The 17,467-nt window shown below is 59.0% G+C and overlaps 5 protein-coding genes across 5 annotated transcripts; 2 read left to right on the plus strand and 3 right to left on the minus strand.

Moving 5' to 3' along the window:
* Positions 1-1,361: 1,361 nt before the first annotated feature.
* Positions 1,362-4,371, plus strand: GLC7 (Protein-serine/threonine phosphatase). Its single transcript, XM_047981652.1, has 6 exons — positions 1,362-2,116; positions 2,584-2,946; positions 3,039-3,440; positions 3,505-3,804; positions 3,861-3,889; positions 3,991-4,371. Exons 2-6 carry the CDS (start codon positions 2,767-2,769, stop codon positions 4,004-4,006), a joined length of 927 nt encoding a protein of 308 aa, XP_047837612.1. The 5' UTR covers positions 1,362-2,116; positions 2,584-2,766; the 3' UTR covers positions 4,007-4,371.
* On the minus strand, positions 4,364-5,873 carry JDV02_000797 (uncharacterized protein). Its single transcript, XM_047981653.1, has 2 exons — positions 5,292-5,873; positions 4,364-5,138 (listed from the first exon to the last, which is right to left on the minus strand). The coding sequence occupies exons 1-2, from the start codon at positions 5,541-5,543 to the stop codon at positions 4,653-4,655; spliced, it is 738 nt and encodes a 245-aa protein (XP_047837613.1). The 5' UTR covers positions 5,544-5,873; the 3' UTR covers positions 4,364-4,652.
* Positions 5,874-5,944: 71 nt separating this feature from the next.
* Positions 5,945-8,296, minus strand: GNG1 (Guanine nucleotide-binding protein subunit gamma). Its single transcript, XM_047981654.1, has 4 exons — positions 8,290-8,296; positions 8,000-8,155; positions 7,298-7,605; positions 5,945-7,227 (listed from the first exon to the last, which is right to left on the minus strand). The coding sequence occupies exons 3-4, from the start codon at positions 7,456-7,458 to the stop codon at positions 7,107-7,109; spliced, it is 282 nt and encodes a 93-aa protein (XP_047837614.1). The 5' UTR covers positions 7,459-7,605; positions 8,000-8,155; positions 8,290-8,296; the 3' UTR covers positions 5,945-7,106.
* Positions 8,297-9,016: 720 nt separating this feature from the next.
* JDV02_000799 (uncharacterized protein) lies at positions 9,017-10,625 on the minus strand. Its single transcript, XM_047981655.1, has 2 exons — positions 9,831-10,625; positions 9,017-9,775 (listed from the first exon to the last, which is right to left on the minus strand). The coding sequence occupies exon 1, from the start codon at positions 10,526-10,528 to the stop codon at positions 9,896-9,898; it is 633 nt and encodes a 210-aa protein (XP_047837615.1). The 5' UTR covers positions 10,529-10,625; the 3' UTR covers positions 9,017-9,775; positions 9,831-9,895.
* A 389-nt stretch (positions 10,626-11,014) lies between these two features.
* TIF32 (eukaryotic translation initiation factor 3 subunit A) lies at positions 11,015-14,728 on the plus strand. Its single transcript, XM_047981656.1, has 3 exons — positions 11,015-11,152; positions 11,266-11,529; positions 11,583-14,728. Exons 1-3 carry the CDS (start codon positions 11,150-11,152, stop codon positions 14,487-14,489), a joined length of 3,174 nt encoding a protein of 1,057 aa, XP_047837616.1. The 5' UTR covers positions 11,015-11,149; the 3' UTR covers positions 14,490-14,728.
* The last annotated feature ends 2,739 nt before the right edge of the window (positions 14,729-17,467 follow it).

Consider the following 17,467-nt stretch of genomic DNA (forward strand, 5'->3'; position numbering starts at 1 on the left):
CCAGGCTCGTACGTCCGTCCGTCTGTAGCGAGGTAGGCTCGCAGGTATACTGTACGTTTGGAAAGAAGCGCCGTGGTGCTGTTGCAGCCAGCGCCGCGGCGGCGCCTTGCGGCAGAGTGACGACGAATCGGGGCCCGGACGCGTCGCACAAAAGGGCGCCTGTCCATTCCGTTCCGCCCCATGATGGGAGCGTGTGGAGAGAACGCGAAAGAGCGAGAGCAGAGCAAACTGCTACTACTAGATACTTTATGAGAGAGAGAGAGAGCCCACCGCCTAGGCAGGCACGTAGGTGGTGGTGCGTGGTGTGGTGTGGTGTGGTGTGGTGTGGTGTCGTATGGGCGTGTGGCCCCAATGCATCGCATCGCATCGCATCGCATCGCGTCGCATGGGCACCGCATGGCACCACACCGCATCGCGCCGCATGGCACCGCATCCTGGAACCCGGACGACGGGACACGAGGTTCGAGATTCGAGGTTCGAGGTGCCGGCCGACGCTTGCGAAATGTGCGGTCGGGCATGGATTGGTGGAGGGGAGGAGGAGGAGGAGGCGCATGTTGCCGCGACGGGATGGGAGGGACGTATGCTAGATGGAGCGAGGGAGTGGAGGGGGAAGAGAGAGTCTTGCAGGCTACTTCGCGGAGTGGAGGTTCGAAAGCTCTCTTCCGCGTCTACCGTGTCGACAGTCGTCGGCTCATGCTTCTTTATTTATTTTTTTTCCTCTTCTCTTTGCGGGTGCACTTCGGCCGTGGTGGTCCTGCCCGTGGTGGTGATCGATGGTGGTGGTCGTTGTGGTGGTGGTGTTGCGGGCACGCCTCAAAACTGCTTGCTGTGGAGAGCTTGAAGTGCTAGGCGGCCGATGCATTACTAGAAGGTACATAAGGTATAGTAGTTGTCATCGTATGGGAGTTCTTGATACTGCTTGGTAGGTAATCATGTTGCCCTCGCTCGTTTCGCTACCAACCTCTAGAAGCAGACCCTTTCGGTAGGAGTGGCTTCCACTAGGTTAGTAGGTACCTACAGTATATGCATGAGGTCCCGTCGGTCCATCGCCCGACAGCAGCCTGGAGCTGTGCTGCAAGTGAGGCGGGGCACCCATCCGCCGTTGGCTCCAGGGCTCCAGGGCTCTCCTCCCCCGCCCCGTTCCCTCCACTGTGCCGCTGCACCAGCAACCGGCTGCCCGCCTTGGGGGGGGGGCGGCTTGCAACAGGTCGAGTCTAGGGGCGAGACGACTGGAAGCTGGAGCCACCCGAGCTCAAAGGCGGCCTCCCCGCTTCCCTCCCCCCCCTTCTCAGCGTATCTTTGTGCTAGCCTCGCCTATAGGTGCACTGCCCTGGCACGCCACCACTACCCGCCAGCCGGCCGCCCTCTTCTCCCTTCCATCTCCTGAGCGAGACCGCGAAAAAACTCAACCCACGACAACCATCCAACGACGACCAACGGCTCGAGACTCGCAGAGCAGACCCTTTGCCCGCTCGACTGAACCTCTTCAGCCGTCTTCCTCACGCGTCTCTCACACAGACGACCCGCGACCAGATTAGCTTTCTTTGCAACCCCGACTGAACGGCCTTGGGCACTGGTTTTATCCACTCCAAAGGCGCCACCCCAACACAAAAACATCCGCGCCGTCCGCCGGTTCCCTCCCCCCTCGCGGCGTGGGCAAGGAAAAAAAAAACGAAGAAACCGTCCATCAAACGAGTTCGTTCCCTCGAGCTCCGTCGACGACTCCTCCTCCTCTTATCCACAAACGACGACCTCGAGTCCCCGACGAACAAGTGTCCACCAGCGACCCGGACACCCTTGTCTCGTCACCCTCCCGACGCGACCGAGGCCATCCGCCCACCCGACGATAACTGCCGTCCCAGACGCTCACAAGCGACGCTCAGGTGGCCCCCTCCTGAAGCTATCCGCAGCTGCGCACCGCCCTCGGAGGCAGCAACGACGACGAACCAGGGCCCTTTCCCACGGCGACTGTGTTCCATCATCGCGACAACGCGCACCGCAGTCATCAGCAGCTCTGGCCCCGTCGTCCTGCACAGCCGATATAGCCGCTCGTTTTTCGCGCTCGCACCGTCAGCTGTCCCCGCAGCCGCCTTTCCAGAGCTGTGATCGCTTCGTGGTAAGTCTAGGCTCCGGTTTTTCTGCCTGCTCCTCCCGTCCTGCTGCTGCCGCTCCTCACCATCCTTTCACCTCCTCCACCTCGGCCGCCTCCACTGCAGGGTAGCCGCCTTTTTTTTTCTCCCCTCCGCTCCTGCGTGGCCTCCCCTGCCTCCGTCCCTCCCTCCATCCCCGCCTCGTAGCAGCGAGGCCCCCCATCTCCGCCAGCTCGGTCGGTCAGCAGCGCAGAGGGAACCAGCCGCCGCCGCCCTGGCGCCCGCAAGCTAGTCTGCTCGACCGGACGACAAATCTTTGCCTGGCTGCTTCTCCCCGCCGCACATCACGAAAAGACTCGACAAGCACCAGGCCGTGTTCTCCCTCCCCCCCTTCTCATTATTTTCGCCTCCATCCCTCGTACAAATTTATTTTTTTCCTCTGCTATTTTTGTGTCTTATATTGGGGCCGGTCTAACCTCGCCGCATTCCCCAGGCCTTCCGAAGTGCATCGAATCAGCGCATCTGAAACTAGCTCTGAGATCGCACGAGTCCCCCGCAGCCGCCTCGTTTCGCGCATCGGTGTGCCTCTCGCTGCCACGTCCCCTCGCACGCGCAGCCGTCGCCCCCCATCTCTCCGGTTCCCGCGAGCCATCCCTCTCCGGGGGAGATCAATACCATGGCAGACCAACACGAGGTCGACCTCGATTCTATAATCGACAGGCTACTCGAGGTCCGGGGCAGCCGCCCCGGCAAGCAGGTCCAGCTGCTCGAGACCGAGATTCGATACCTTTGCACCAAGGCCCGCGAGATCTTCATCTCTCAGCCCATTCTCCTCGAGCTCGAGGCCCCCATCAAGGTACGTTGCCAACCTCGGCGCGCGCCGTCGCCGATGTCCGCGCTGCACTTGTTGTCTCATCTTGTCCGCCACTGACTGCTTTGGACGTGCAGATTTGCGGCGACATTCACGGCCAATACTACGACCTGCTGCGCCTCTTCGAGTACGGCGGCTTCCCTCCCGAAGCCAACTACCTCTTCCTCGGCGACTACGTTGACCGTGGCAAGCAGTCGCTTGAGACGATTTGTCTCCTGCTCGCCTACAAGATCAAGTACCCGGAGAACTTCTTCATCCTGCGGGGCAACCATGAGTGCGCTTCCATCAACCGCATCTATGGCTTCTACGACGAGTGCAAGCGCCGCTACAACATCAAGCTCTGGAAGACATTCACCGACTGCTTCAACTGCCTTCCCATCGCCGCTATCATCGACGAGAAGATCTTCACCATGCACGGCGGTCTGAGCCCAGATCTCAACTCCATGGAGCAGATCCGCCGCGTCATGCGGCCGACGGATGTGAGTAGCTCCGCTTCGAGAGCCGCCAGACCAACGGAAGACGTTTGTGCTGACGCGAATCTAGATCCCCGATTGCGGTCTGCTGTGCGACTTGCTCTGGTCCGACCCCGACAAGGACATCACGGGATGGAGCGAAAACGACCGCGGTGTCTCCTTCACCTTTGGTCCCGACGTTGTCTCTCGATTCCTGCAAAAGCACGACATGGACCTCATCTGCCGTGCCCACCAGGTCGTCGAAGACGGATACGAGTTCTTCTCCAAACGCCAGCTGGTGACCCTCTTCAGCGCGCCCAACTACTGCGGAGAGTTTGACAATGCCGGTGCCATGATGAGCGTCGACGAGAGCCTCCTGTGCTCGTTCCAGGTTTGTTATTCAGGGCCCTTGTCGCCGAGGATGACGGCTAACAATGATGATGGCAGATCCTCAAGCCGGCCGAGAAGAAGCAAAAGTACGTCTACGGTGGTCTTGGGGGTGGAAGCAAACCAGCCACTCCCAAAGTCAAGTCCAAGAATTGAAGAAAGCGTCATGCGAACCTGATTGTGTCTCTAGGTTCGGAAGGCGATAAAGCGCCCAGCACACCACCCTCCAATTCTGCCGGACGACCACCACGCCATGCGACGGGGGGCGTCCCGCCGTCGTCGCTGGGTATCAACTTTTGTCTCTCTCTCACACACACACACTCTCACTCTCTACGACGCTCTTCGTGTCTCTGTACTCTCTGCGCTCGCCTCGCGCCGTTACCGGGACCAGGTCCGGCAGCGAGCATCCCAGGTTGGGTCGGTTGTGCCTCCGAGGGGGGGCACGTGCATGCGGTGTCGGGGCGCGTCACTGTTGTCTCGATATAGCGTGTGCCTCTTTGTCGGCGGGATGATGGGCTCAGGTCGTCTCTAATGCTCATATGCGAACTTGATCACGACAAACGGCTGTTTCTTAGCTCACAGATAAAAATTCAGACATTCATCACCAAGCATGCCATAACTGCAGCTCGAAGGGGTAGGTGAAAAGGCCGCCTGAGTGACAATGTTTATGCGCTGGTCCGCCATATACCGGGGTTGCGAGCAGTTTGTAATAGCAGATGGTGGAGTCCGCTCCGCAGCATCCATGAAGCAGTCGCACGCACTGTCGAAAACTTTGCCGGACTATTCGCCCCTGGGCTATATTGCAAAGGTGGGGGATACGCCGTGCGACTCGGCCAGCCTAGTCTCGCCTCTTTACGGCGCGCAGTCCTCGCACTTTTGCGCAGATGCCGCGACCGGCATCGTGCCAGTTCCGACCTGCGTCCCATCCCTAGTCCCAGTCTCAGTCCCAGTCTCAGTCGTAGCCGTAGCCGCCGCCGTGGGTGGGCCGTGGTGCCGGTCCACGTGCCCGAGGTCCCTCCCGGGCTCGATGACGTCCCGCACGCGGCGCTTGAGCTCCTTTGTCTCGGGGAAGCCGCCGTCGACCTTGCGGTCCCAGAGGACGGTGCTCATGGCGGCGGCGCCGTCGCTGCCGCCGGGGAAGGTACCGGCAGTGGTAGTAGTGGCAGTAGTGCTGGTGATGTTGGTGTTGGTGACAGCGGCATGGTCCTCGTCGCCGGCCACGGCGCTGCCGCTTTGTTGTTGGTGGACGATGGTGACGACAAAGGTGCCGCCCGTGGAGGGCTGCAGGGCGACTTCGCCTAGGGATAGGCCAAACGTGGAGAGTAGCTCTTGGGCGTACTGTTATTATGTGTGAATGGCACATATTAGCGGAAAAGATGGGTAAGACTTTTATCCCCACACACTCGTCCGCTTGGTGGACGGCGTCGTCGTCGTCTCTGTCGCAGGTGGGAAGAAGAGGAGGAGGAGCAGGGGGGGGGGGAGAATGCTCACGTAGGCGGCGCGAAGCATCCATTTGCACTGCGTGCAGAACTGAATCGTCACCCGCGGTAGTAGCAGCGGGATCGCCGACGGGGACGGCGGAGGGGAGCTCGTCATTGTCGTCGTCCTTGTCTCGTCCTGCTTCTGCTGCTGCTGCCGTTGCGGTTGCTGCCGCTCTGCCGCGCCCACAGCAGCGGCGGCGGCGGCGGCGGCGGCGGCGGCGGCGGCGGCGATGTCGTCGGAAACGCTGCCGACATTCGCCATGGTCGTCGTTGGTTATATCCTGTGCCTCGCCCTGCGCTATCTGCGACGTGTGAGTAGAGGCAGGCTTTCTTCCTTCTTTTCTCTTGGTTTTTTGTTTTGTTTTGGCTCTCTCTTTCTCTACGTAGATGGTTGGTTGATGGCGTCACCCAGTCTCGGGGCCGTATCGTGTTTCCTTTCACTGACTCGTTCTCTTTGTGCGTGTGTCTCTTTGTCGAATGCTTGTACAGTGCCTGATGCGCCAAATAAGCTTGCGTGACGTTGTGCGCGTGGGAATGCGAGGTCGGTGGGGGAGGATGGGTAGTGGCGGTTGGTGACAGACAGACAGTCAATGAGACAGAGAGAGAGAGCTAATACCAACGTTACTGCCCACACCTACGCACACGGCGTTCATTTATTAGGTGCAGGCTTGCTTGCCAGGTACTCGATCCACTTATTCTAGTGTCACTTCACTACTACGACAAGACGACGAGCAACATTCGCCCTACAAGGAGGCCGACAATGAAAGACGGGAACCATTTTCATGGGGTCGTCGCCTGCCGCTATGGCAGATCTCATGCCCTCTCACTTTACTCTTATGCCATCACCCACACCCGCCGCGGGACGAAACTCAAGCAGCCGAGGAACGACACTCGCGAAGCCTTGCATGCGTGGTTCGACTGCCTGCCTACGACAAGCATATATTGACATACTTCGTACGCATGTACAAAGCACGCATAGCCCGACAGTCGCTCAAAGGCCGCTCAAAGGCCGCTCAAAGGCCTTGGCGTCAGCCACACCAGTCTCATGGGGCGTCATCGAGGTGCCCCCCCCCCCCCCGACCGTGGGAAGCCAGCGCCGACGCAACACTCATCGTCAGTTGAAAGTCTCATCACTCACCCAGCGAGCCGCGGCAGTTGATCTGAGCATGCATGATATTACCCTATTCATCATCCTCGCTGCGATACCAAATGCCCACGCTGCACCAAACGACTACACTGGTACATGACCATCTCGAGGTAAAATAGAAAAGGCACAGCATACCAAGCAAGAGAGCTGCAAAGAAAAAAAAGACAACATAGAAGACGGTGAGAAAAGGGAATTAATACATGCTGAATAGCGGGCTCTCCTGCATAACTTTTCCCGTTCAGCCGTTGGTCTCCTCTCGGGTCGCCTCATCTTCCCACTCGCTCCCCAGGCCAAGGCGAAGGACGGGCGAGAGATCCGAGAGTTGGCCGGGGACACAGGTCAGGAATTTGCGGCAAACGCCGCCCGTTTGCTGCTCTTCAGTAGACCTGCTATCCCATCCCATCCCTGGCAATCAAGAGGCGCCGATTCGGGGGTATCTTCTCGCGCCTCGTCCAGACGGGGTTCAGTGCCAGGTCATGCCTCCAGTGCCATGTCGATTTAAATGCTGCCCATAATAAGGGCCTTTTGAAATGCTACGCGCTGGGTGGCGCGAGCCAAAGCACCAAAACGACCGGCGCCCTCTTCGTCCCGATCGCTGGCGAGAAATCCATCATAACTCTCGTTGAGGGTTTTCATCGTGGTTGCTGTTCGTGTTCACCACCACTTCAGACTACTGCTTTACATGACCACACAGCAACCGCCCGATTGTTGAGGGGCATATGGATCCTCGCCCTTGGGTACGGCGCCCCAGACGGATGGAACCATGTAGTCCCTCGTGCCGTTGCAGTAGGCAATGATGCTGCAGAGCCACATCTGTCAGCTGTGTTCGAGGGGCTGGCAGGGTCTGCCACAGAAGAATTGGGCCATACCTCTTGGCCGCAGTGCTGACGGGAATGCGTTCGCGTTCGAGGTCCTCGCGAAGACGATTGTTGAGCTCCGTCAACCGCCGCAGCTTCAGGTCGGCCATTGACTGCTTATTCTTCTTGATCTGCGACGGGTCGCCAACGTCACGCGACGTGTACTGCGGCATGCTGGGCGATGGGAGATTGCGACGTTGGGAGCGGAGCGAGAGGAAGGGAGCGGTGGCGATGGCTGCCCGAACACCACGATGAGGTGTCGTCGGCAGAGCAGACTGAAGCAGTGCCGATTGAGTGCTCGTAAAAGTCGCGACGGAAAGCTGTGGGCGTCGGCAGAAGTTAGCAAAGCTGCATGGTTTGATCGAGGCAGCAGCGGAAGCAGCGGGGACGTGGCGGCTGGGCCAGCAGCGACTGCGATGAGGTGGCGGAGAGGATGTAATGCCCGTCGACGGGGTCGGCACGGACGGGCATGCGACGCCGGAATTGTCGTTGGGCAAGAGTTGCACGCTCGTGCGTGATCTGGCGACGGGCTCATTGGTTCGCTCTCCTATTCCGCTCTTGTGCGCTCAATTGGCTGCGTCGTCCGCCCGCGTCGTCCCCTCCCCCTTTTGCCTCGCGGGCTGCGGCGGCGGGCGGTCACAGCGCGACATGGACCTCGGGCCGCACGGATGCGGCCATGGAAAACGATGATGGAATGAACGCAATCGAACTTACCGGACGCCTCTGGCCGTGGTGAAATCGGTGCCGTAGTGTAGTTGCAGCTGCTTTGCACAGAGCGCGACAAAGGGGACGTGGGTGAGAGAAGGAAATGAGGCGGCGGGACGTGGAGGAATTGGCAGCGAGCGGAGGCGTGTGGTTGGCTAGGCTCGGCTAAAGCTGTCAGCCAGATTTGACCGCAAAGGATGGATGGGGAAAGTGCTGGGCGGGAGGGACCAGGCGCTCTTGGGGGGGCGAGCGCGCCCTGGTCGGGCGGTGATGGGCAGATGGAAGGTCTAGGTACGTACCTTTTTCTAGTGGTGGTGCTGGGTCGCCCACCCCGGGAATCCTGGGGCTTGCTTGCTTGCTTGCTTGCTTGCCTCCATTGGCATCAAGTTCCAAAGCACATGCGACAACAGCAATCAGAGAGACTCTGCTGCGCTCTGGCTTGACACCTACCTTAGGTACAGGACGAGACGGCTTATTGGCTCTTTTCGAGCGTCGCTTGCCTGCCTGCGATCTGCAGGTCGGGCCATGCGCCGTTTGCCGGGCTGACTCAGCCCTCTGCGTCTGGATATTTGCGCGGGAAGGCGGTCGGTCAAACGGGAACTCCTGGCTGTCATCAACGCCCAACGAACAACAGCCACCTCAGCCACGAGTAAAGTTAGTATCTTGATGGCCAAGAAACCCGCCCGAGGTGCCAACCGTGGACTGCCCCGTCGCCGACCGTGGCATCATCAAACCCTGACGCAGCGCCCGCGAGCCTGCTACGTACTAACTGTGCCCACCTTAGTACTTACTACCTTATTAGTACCCAGGTGATGCTGAAAGGAGCGCCGCCCCGCAATCCCGCCGCCCAGCCAGTGCCCCGTGAGAGTGGGTGTCCCCCGCTGCTCTGGAAATTGGGGCGGGCGTGTTGCCTGCCCAGGTGATGATGTTGTGCCACCCACGCGCTGCATCGGCGTCTAGAAGTGGACATGCTTACGCCCAGCATCGAACGAGATCTTCCTCGTGATCATATAATACCAGCTGCTTCGTGCGTGGCCACTCATCTACCTGTCCCAACGGCAATAGCCTAGCCTACAGTATACGTATTTGTCCCGGTGGTCCGCACATCTAGTACGACTCGCTTGAGAAGCTGCGGTACATGAAACAGGAAGCAGAATGATATTCACATCACTGAATGCAAACACGAGTGCTCTACAGGCACGCACTATCTACGCCGTACCTATCGGGGCGTCTCTCATGTTTACTTGTGCTTCAATGGGTACCTTGACGCATCATACCAACTGTGATTAGGCCCGCTGCCATAGGTGAGGCACCCCGCGATGTCACACCTGTTATTTTTGCCCCAGAGGCGCAGTTGTGCTGGGAGCTACCTATGCGCCGTCTGCTCGTGCAAATACCTACCAAGGTACGTACGAGGGCTATCTATCGTACCCAGTTCAGCTCATCAGTTCGGATTGTACCCCATAGCGAGCCTGCCTGCGTCCACAGATTCATTGCAACGCAAGCGCAACATAATCACTTGCCTCATGTCCAGCCTACAATACGTATGAAGTAGCTAACGTACTTCGTACGTGTCGGCTGTCGCCGCTCAGCCCACCCACCTTGTGTGCTTCGAGGTCTCAGATCTCCCAAGCATGCCCATCGCGACAACGAGTCCTGTTCCGACAAATACTTTGGCCTCATCTTGTTACAGGGATGCTTGAGCGCCATGATATCCGGCGACACATCATCTTGGAGCCTTGACCACAAGCCTACGCCTGGCCTTTTTCGTCTGCGATTATTGGACTTCACGTCATTTTGTCAGAAAGCATCCAGGTCGCAGGCCAGACTGTATACTCACCAAGATATCAAAGTCATCACTTTTTGTATATAAAATTTGTCTGCTGTGGGTGGCTTCCCTCCGGTTCAGTCTCCTGTGTCGACTTCGAGGTCTAGCTGAACCCCGTTCGAGATACCGTAGTCGTCCAGCGTGAGTATATCCTTGAACGGGCGTTCGCCTTGTCGGCGCAGCATGATTTGGTTCGCCTCTCGACCGATGCGAGCTGCCACCATGAGCTTGAACTGGCCAATAGTGTCGGATGGCAGACATGGAATCGCAGTCTTTGATCCCAGTCGGTCGTTGACGTGAACGATGATCATTTCCTGGCCTGGCGCAATCGGAGCCGCGCCGGACTTTTTGTCCTTCTTGTCCTTCCTTTCCCTCTTGCTCTTATCCCCATCCTTGTCCTTGGTCCCCCCATCGCCTCGTCTTGGCGGGGAACGCAAGCGTTCTCGGTCTCTGCCTGCCTCGTCTCGACTCCGTGCCGTCTCGCGGTTGCGGTCGCGATCCCGCGCCCTCTCACCGTCCTGGTTCCGCTCTCGATCTCGGTTAGGCGAGCGATCTCGATAGTCTCGACGTCGGCCGGAGTCGTGCCGCGAGGGCCCATCATCCCGCGGCTTTGAGCTGTCCTTCCACCTGAAGCCCTTGCTACCTCGTGGGACCTTTCGCGGTGGCGAACGGGAGCGCGACCGCGACCGATTTGCCGCACTATCTGCCATCGCTGCGTGTGACAGAGGGCGGTGCGGCTCGTTGGCACTGATGCGGGGGAGGGATGCCTCGCGCCGGAATGATGGATGAACGATTATTGGCACGCAACCAGAAGCACTGCAGAGGAACCTATAGCGGGGAGCTCGATCCAAGCTACGAAGTACAGTATACGTACACCATGGTATCACGTGACCAAGCAGAGAGCCATGGCCTTAGCCGCCACGATGGATGTGACCAAGCTTGCCAGGGCAACACGAGGGCTTTGGCCAAGAGGAAAGCGTGAGCTTTTTATTCGGAGAGAATCTTTAGCATGGCATGGATTACTTGGTTGCTCGCAGGATACTCCGAACTATACTGCGTACGAAGAAGTATTACAGGAGCTTCTGCCGTCGTGAGGGCCTGGCTGGCTTATGTCAGCTAACCACGTGACGCCCGTCGTCCCACTAGCCCCTCAACGCTCGGATATCGTCCACACACGAAATTGAAAAATTCACTCCTGTCTGCTTGTGCCCGCTTCACGACCACGAGTCCCAGCAAGTGCCCCATCATCGCACTCTGGCTTGTGAAGGCTTCGCATAGCCCTGACAACTCCTCGCACCGACAAAGTCAACCCACAGAGGAGGTTGCCCAGCATGGTGCGTCACGACATTCCTCCGTCGATCAGCCACCCTCAACATCGCCCTTCTACCCCTCCCCTTACCACGTCGTCGCCGCGTCGTTACGATACTAACGCCAGTTCTCCCGTCAGCCTCCTCCGCCGCACCAAAAGCCCGAAAATGTCCTGAAGCGCGCCCACGAGCTCATCGGGGTCAACCAGGCCTCCGCGGCCCTGACCCTGCTTCACGAGCACATCACCAGCAAGCGTTCGCGCAATGTTCCCATCGCCTCGCTTGAGCCCGTGATGCTCCTCCTCGTCGAGCTGTCCGTCGAACAAAAGAAGGGCAAGCTTGCCAAGGACGCGCTCTATCAGTACAAGAATATTTCGCAAAACACCAACATCGCAACCATCGAGGTACTGTCTCCTTTCAGCGATGCGACGTAGGCCGTCATGCTAACGGACAGCAGCTGGTCTTGAAGAAGTTCATCGAGTTGGCCGTTGAGAAGGTCACCGCCGCCCAGGCCAAGGCCGACGAAGTGCAGTCTAACCTTGAAGCCACTGCCGCCACGTCCAACATCGACGATCTCGAGGCCACCGAGACCCCCGAGTCTATCCTCCTCGCCACCGTCTCCGGCGAGCAGTCTCGTGATCGCACGGACCGTGCCATCGTCACTCCCTGGCTCAAGTTCCTCTGGGAAGCGTACCGCACAGTTCTCGATATCCTCCGCAACAATGCCCGCCTCGAGATTCTGTACCAGAGCACAGCCATGCAGGCCTTTGACTTCTGCCTGAAATATACCCGCAAGACCGAGTTCCGAAGACTCTGCGAGCTTCTCCGCAATCATGTTCAGACGGCGGCCAAGTATTCTTCGCAGATGCACGCCATCAACCTGAGCGAGGCCGATACTCTGCAGCGTCATCTTGAGACGCGCTTCCAGCAGCTTAACGTCGCGGTTGAGCTTGAGCTATGGCAGGAGGCGTTCCGCAGCGTTGAGGATATTCACACCCTGCTGAACCTTAGCAAGCGCCCGCCCAAGAACATTATGATGGCCAACTACTACGAGAAGCTCACCCGCATCTTCCTTGTTGGCGAGAACTACTTGTTCCATGCCGCCGCCTGGTCGCGCTACTACACCCTGCTTCGGCAGTCATCCGCCCTAGTTGCCAGCGGCCAGGGCAAGAAGTCGGACAACCCGCCCGCCTCTGATGCCGACCTCCAAAAGGCTGCTTCATTCGTTCTCTTGTCTGCTCTTGCCATTCCCGTCATTAGCACCACCCGATCCCGTGGCGCCATGGTGGACTTCGACGAGGCTCGCAAGAACAAGAACTCCCGACTGACGCATCTTCTGGGCATGTCCCAGGCACCTACCCGTGCTCGTCTCTTCCGCGATGCGCTGTCCAAGTCTCTTCTCCAGCGCGCTCGCCCTGAGATCCGGGACCTCTTCAACATTCTTGAGGTCGACTTCCACCCCCTGTCCATCTGCAAGAAGATCTCGCCCATCCTGACCAAGATCGGCGCCGATGCTGAGATGGAGCGCTACATCCTTCCTCTGCAGCAAGTCATCCTTACGAGACTTTTCCAGCAGCTGTCTCAAGTTTACGAGACAGTCGACCTGTCCTTCGTGGAGTCCCTCGCCCAGTTCCCCGAGCCTTATCAGGTCACTCGTGGCACCATTGAGAAGTTCATCATGAATGGCAACAAGAAGGGCGACCTTGCTATCCGGATGGACCATGCCACCGGCGTTCTGAGCTTCGACAACGACGTCTTCTCGTCATCCAAGGCCGGCCACGCCGGCTCTGGTGCTGGCTCCTCTGAGTCGAAGACCGGCACCGTCCAGCGTCTGCAGAGCACTCCTTCAGAGATTGTCCGCTCGCAGCTCACGCGCCTTGTTAGGTCATTGTATACCACCTGTCACTACATTGACCCCGAATTCAATAAGGAGCGCATTGCTGCTCGTAATGCGGCACTTGCTCGCGCCAAGGCTGGCGCGGAGCAGGAGCACCTCGAGACTCTTGCTCGCAAGGAAATCATCCAGAAGCGTAAAGAAGAGGCCTCCGAGATCCAAGCCAAGCGAGAAAAGGAGAACGCTCGCCAGAAGCGTCTCCGCGAGCAGGCCCTTCAGGAGGCTGAGGACAGGCGTCTGGAGGCCGAGCAGAAGGAGCGCGAGGCTAAGCGCATGAAGGCCGAGCACGACCGTGTTCGCAAGGAGGAGCTTAAGAAGCAGATTGCCGACCTCAAGATGAGCGACAAGGCTCTCGACATCGACCTGGACGACCTGGACAACCTGGACAGCAACCGACTCCGTGCCATGAAGCTCGCCCAGCTGGAGCGTGAGAAGAATGATGTCAACGAGAAGCTGCGCATCACCGGTAAGCGCATGGATCACCTGGAGCGCGCCTACCGTAAGGAAGAGGTGAAGAAGCTGGGTGATGACTACGCAAAGCAGGTTGAGGAGGACCGCTCAATCTACGAAAAGGTCACGGCCAAGACGCTCAAGGAGGCCGAGGAAAAGCACAAAGAGAGCGTTGAGCTCAAGCATCGTCTCAGCCGCCTTGTCCCTATCTATGAGAAGTTCAGGAGCAACCTGCACGAGCGCCGGCGCGATGAGTTTGAGAAGCGCCGCAAGGATGCGGAGCGCGAGCTGGAGAAGCAAATTGCCGGTCGCAAGAAGGAGCACCGCGATCGCAAGCTGCGTGAGAAGCGGGAACGCGAGGAGAAAGAGCGCCAGCTTCGCGAGGCCGAGGAGCGCGCCGCCCGCGAGAAGGAGGAGCAGCGCCAGCGCGACGAGGCCAGAAAGGCCGAGCTGGCCAAGCTCAAGGAGCAGCGCGAGAAAGAGCGGCAGGAGATGCTGGAGAAGGCGGCCCTGCAACAGCGTCGTGAGGAGGAAGCTCTGGCACGCCGCAAGGCCGAGAAAGAAAAGGGCGGACTTCCGACACGGACAGAGACGCCCGAAGGCGCCCGCAGGCCGCCTGTCATCGGTTCTGGCAAGTGGCGCGAGCGAGAAGCTTCGGGGAGCGCCGCGGGCAGTGCTGCTGCGCCGCCGTCGCGGACTGCCCCTCCCATGGAGCGGACAGAGTCGAACGATCGCCCTTCGGCAGGTGGTCCTCCTCGTCTGCAGCTCGCTGGCGGCAACAAGCCGAGCTGGCGAGAGCGCGAAGCTGCCAGGATCGCAGCTGGAGGGGCTCCCGCCGACAAGGACAGCGCCGCGCCGCCGCCAAGGAACTTCGGATCGCGCGGTGCCCCCATGGAGCGCGGCGATTCGGGTCGTGGAGAGAATGGCCGGACGGAGTCGCCTGTCCCCCCTGCCGAGGCCCTGCCGGCTTCGCGGGCTCCCGGGAAGTGGGTGCCTCCTCACATGAGGAATGCGGCGTAAAGAGGAGGACGACAGGGCGGGGAGGACGGCATGGGCTGCAACTGATCTTTGCATTGGCGTTTCGGGAGAAGGGGACTGGCCGTGGTGCATGTACTGTACTCTAGTGCTCAGTCTAAATGTCGGTGCTCTTGAGGCCCCGTCGAGCACGGCACAGAATGGAAAGAAAAGGTAGCTTTCGATGCAATGCACGACGCAAGGAGGGATGCCTTCACCGCAAGTCGGTTCTCGAAACAACGGACTGTATGTCATGCGCGCTGCACGTCGATCGCGGACCGCGGTCGTGCTGAATGTGCTTATGTTCAGGGATCGCCCCGTAGAAGTCAAGGCTGCACACCCTTGACGGGTGAGAGCCTGAGTTGCTCTCGACTAGGTAGGTTTGTATAGATAGCCGGACAGCCGGCATCGAGGTGAGCCAACGATCGACCCACCGTGAGGCACGTTTGCTTCTCCCTCGACTAAGTACTGCGTCAGTAGTCGGTCACTCCGTTCAAAGTGCTCGTATCATCCTTGACCGGCAAAAGGATCCGGCAGCAACCAGCCTGAATGCCAGGGTCGCGGTCACCGTGGTCGACTCCGATTGGAAAAGGCGCGCAGTCGAGAGTGCACGCCGTCCGCTGCATTGCCGACACTGCTCCTGCGGAATACGAGATATACAGTTTACATCATGCTACTAAGATAGGTAGTGGGCGCCATTCTAACGACGGTGGTCTACGACCAGCTCGCACCTCTTGACAGCTGGCGGCAGCGAGCGCACTTCTGATGATACTTGCCTTTTCTTTTCTTTTCTCTTCTTTTCTTTTACTTTCCCTTCGTATTTGACCATGTCTCTCTTTCTTTTGCGATGCAAACGTTTCGTCCTCATCTGTGAAGAAGGTGCTGTTCCTTGCTGTCTGTTCCTGGACCAAGGGAACACCTGACGGGGGACGGTCGTTTCCATGACGGCCCACGATGAATCGCTTTGGTCGAGCGTCTTTTTTTGAAAGGAAAAAAAATTCACCGGTGTTTCAGATCGAAAGACGATGCAACCCCAGAGAGGTTGAAAGACACTTAAGCTGGGGCTGCGACGCACGGACGCGAGCAACCACCTCGTTGCTGAATAAACACTGGTCGAATACAATGGCAGGAACGGTGCAGAATAAACACGGGCCGACGCAGGGACAGGGCCGGCTGCCACACCGCGGCCGACGCCAGAAGCAAGCGGAAGCTGAGCACGGCAGAGCCTCGACAACTCCCCTGATCCATGGCAGCCAAGGGCCCCGCGGGTGTTGCTGCGGACAGGGTGTTGGGAGCATCCGGTCATGTCATGCATAAAGAACAGTGAGCCTCGGTAGCCACACAGCAAGGCACAGTTTCGGCGTACCTTGAGAGGACTGGCATCACCAACTACATCGGGGGGCCGCCATGCTGGCCAATGATGGGCGGGACGCGTTGGGCTGAATTCGATAGCTCAGGTGAGTTCCATGGGCAGCCTGCCTGCTCGGACGGCATGTGAGCATGGCGAGGTGCCCAAGGGCTACGTGGCTGCGGCCGCACGAGTGAGAAGCCTTTGTCCCTCGGATCCGGACGGCTCGACAAATTATGCAGCCGTCCCAGCGAGCGGGCTATCCCTGACTCTGCGTCGTCGTTTCCATCGTACTGGCCTCTCTATGATCCAAGGGCAGCTCGGCTAGGAAAGCAAACCACCGACTTTGCCCAATGCCGTGCGTGCTCAGACCCGTCATTTCGACCGGTACAATATGTATTGTGTTGCAGGACAGCATCTACGCTTTGTTTAAGCAGAACTTCTTCCGGCGAATAGCGGGCATCACTATGCGACAATGGAGGTGGTGGTGCTCAACCCAGACAAATGAAGCACGGGTGACGAATTTTCTGCTCGAGTTGGCTATGGCACCGCCCCCCCCCCCCCCCCGGCCCACCGGTCCCGCTGTGGAGAATGAAGACCAGTTCTCTTAAGTCTCGGCCGCTTGAACGGCCGCAGACGAGAGCTCGAGGCTCACGACTTCCAAAAGTGTCTCGTTTGCCTTGTGGGGGAGCCGCGGACGATTCTTTCGGGGCGAAGCTGAAAGGCCCAGCCAGGGGTGGCCCCTGGCAGTGGAAGGTTGAGTGTTCTGGGCTCACATCCATGGGGGCCACCAAATAAGCTGCGCTGTGCAGACGAGTTGCCGCCAACGCTACCAATGTCCGCTAAACATACGCTATCTACAATGATCCGGCGGCTCCGAAGCTCGCACAGTCCCGTTCGACCGGATGTCTGTGGGCCAAGCCAGAGTGACCTGAGGCAGTTGTGGAGAGAGGCTAGAGCATCGAACGGTTTGCGTTTGTTTATGGCTGGGCGAGCTTTCTTCAGGCCAGCCACGCAAACCGGACGACGTGCCGAGGGCGTCAAGGCTGGTGGGCTGGCTGTGCAAGTCGAAGACCAAACTCTATTAATAGGCACCAGATGCGTAGTTGGCCAGCTCGTGGGCTGGGGGAGGCGGAATGCCGAGCATAATATCAAGGCTAGCTGGTCCGTATTGCTTCGTGCGTTACTTCGAAGATGCACTTACATATATAATGCAACCAGACGCAGCGTGACCCGTTGGCGTGCCGTCGTGACTGCAGCAAGTATTGGCAGCTGGTGCTGCTCTTCTGCTCGGTCCGTCGTCTTGGCAGCCGGCAAGTCGGGATAGCCAGCATAGGAGCAAGCGGCGGCTCCATGCCGGCGGGGATTATACGAAGCAACATCGACGCTAACGCGGCCGAGGGGGCGGGAAGCTGGCGACGGGGATCACCCCGTGAGATGCGGAATGCGAATGCTGGGAGATGTGTGGTACAGCACTGGGATGCTGGAGGGAGGCGTGAGCAGTTGATGATGAGTGGCCGATCGGAGCATCGCCATTGTCCTGACCTTGCTGCGACGGCGGGAGGGACGGGGCGCGGCTGATCATCCTCGAGCCGGGGCAAGCAATATCACGTCAGGACCAGCTGTTTCAGCCAGA

Source organism: Purpureocillium takamizusanense, chromosome 1 (assembly GCF_022605165.1).
Source record: "Purpureocillium takamizusanense chromosome 1, complete sequence".
Classification (NCBI taxonomy): domain Eukaryota; kingdom Fungi; phylum Ascomycota; class Sordariomycetes; order Hypocreales; family Ophiocordycipitaceae; genus Purpureocillium; species Purpureocillium takamizusanense.

Bases quoted from the DNA above. Each gene is read 5' to 3' on its own strand.
- GNG1 (XM_047981654.1), bottom strand. From the start codon at position 7,458: ATGCCGCAGTACACGTCGCGTGACGTTGGCGACCCGTCGCAGATCAAG. The intron at 7,228-7,297 runs GTATGGCCCAAT...GTGGCTCTGCAG, and splicing joins GTCAGCACTGCGGCCAAGAG to CATCATTGCCTACTGCAACG.
- GLC7 (XM_047981652.1), top strand. From the start codon at position 2,767: ATGGCAGACCAACACGAGGTCGACCTCGATTCTATAATCGACAGGCTA. The intron at 3,441-3,504 runs GTGAGTAGCTCC...ACGCGAATCTAG, and splicing joins GCGTCATGCGGCCGACGGAT to ATCCCCGATTGCGGTCTGCT. The intron at 3,805-3,860 runs GTTTGTTATTCA...TGATGATGGCAG, and splicing joins GCCTCCTGTGCTCGTTCCAG to ATCCTCAAGCCGGCCGAGAA.
- JDV02_000797 (XM_047981653.1), bottom strand. From the start codon at position 5,543: ATGGCGAATGTCGGCAGCGTTTCCGACGACATCGCCGCCGCCGCCGCC. The intron at 5,139-5,291 runs GTGAGCATTCTC...ACATAATAACAG, and splicing joins GGATGCTTCGCGCCGCCTAC to TACGCCCAAGAGCTACTCTC.
- TIF32 (XM_047981656.1), top strand. The intron at 11,530-11,582 runs GTACTGTCTCCT...AACGGACAGCAG, and splicing joins CCAACATCGCAACCATCGAG to CTGGTCTTGAAGAAGTTCAT.
- JDV02_000799 (XM_047981655.1), bottom strand. From the start codon at position 10,528: ATGGCAGATAGTGCGGCAAATCGGTCGCGGTCGCGCTCCCGTTCGCCA.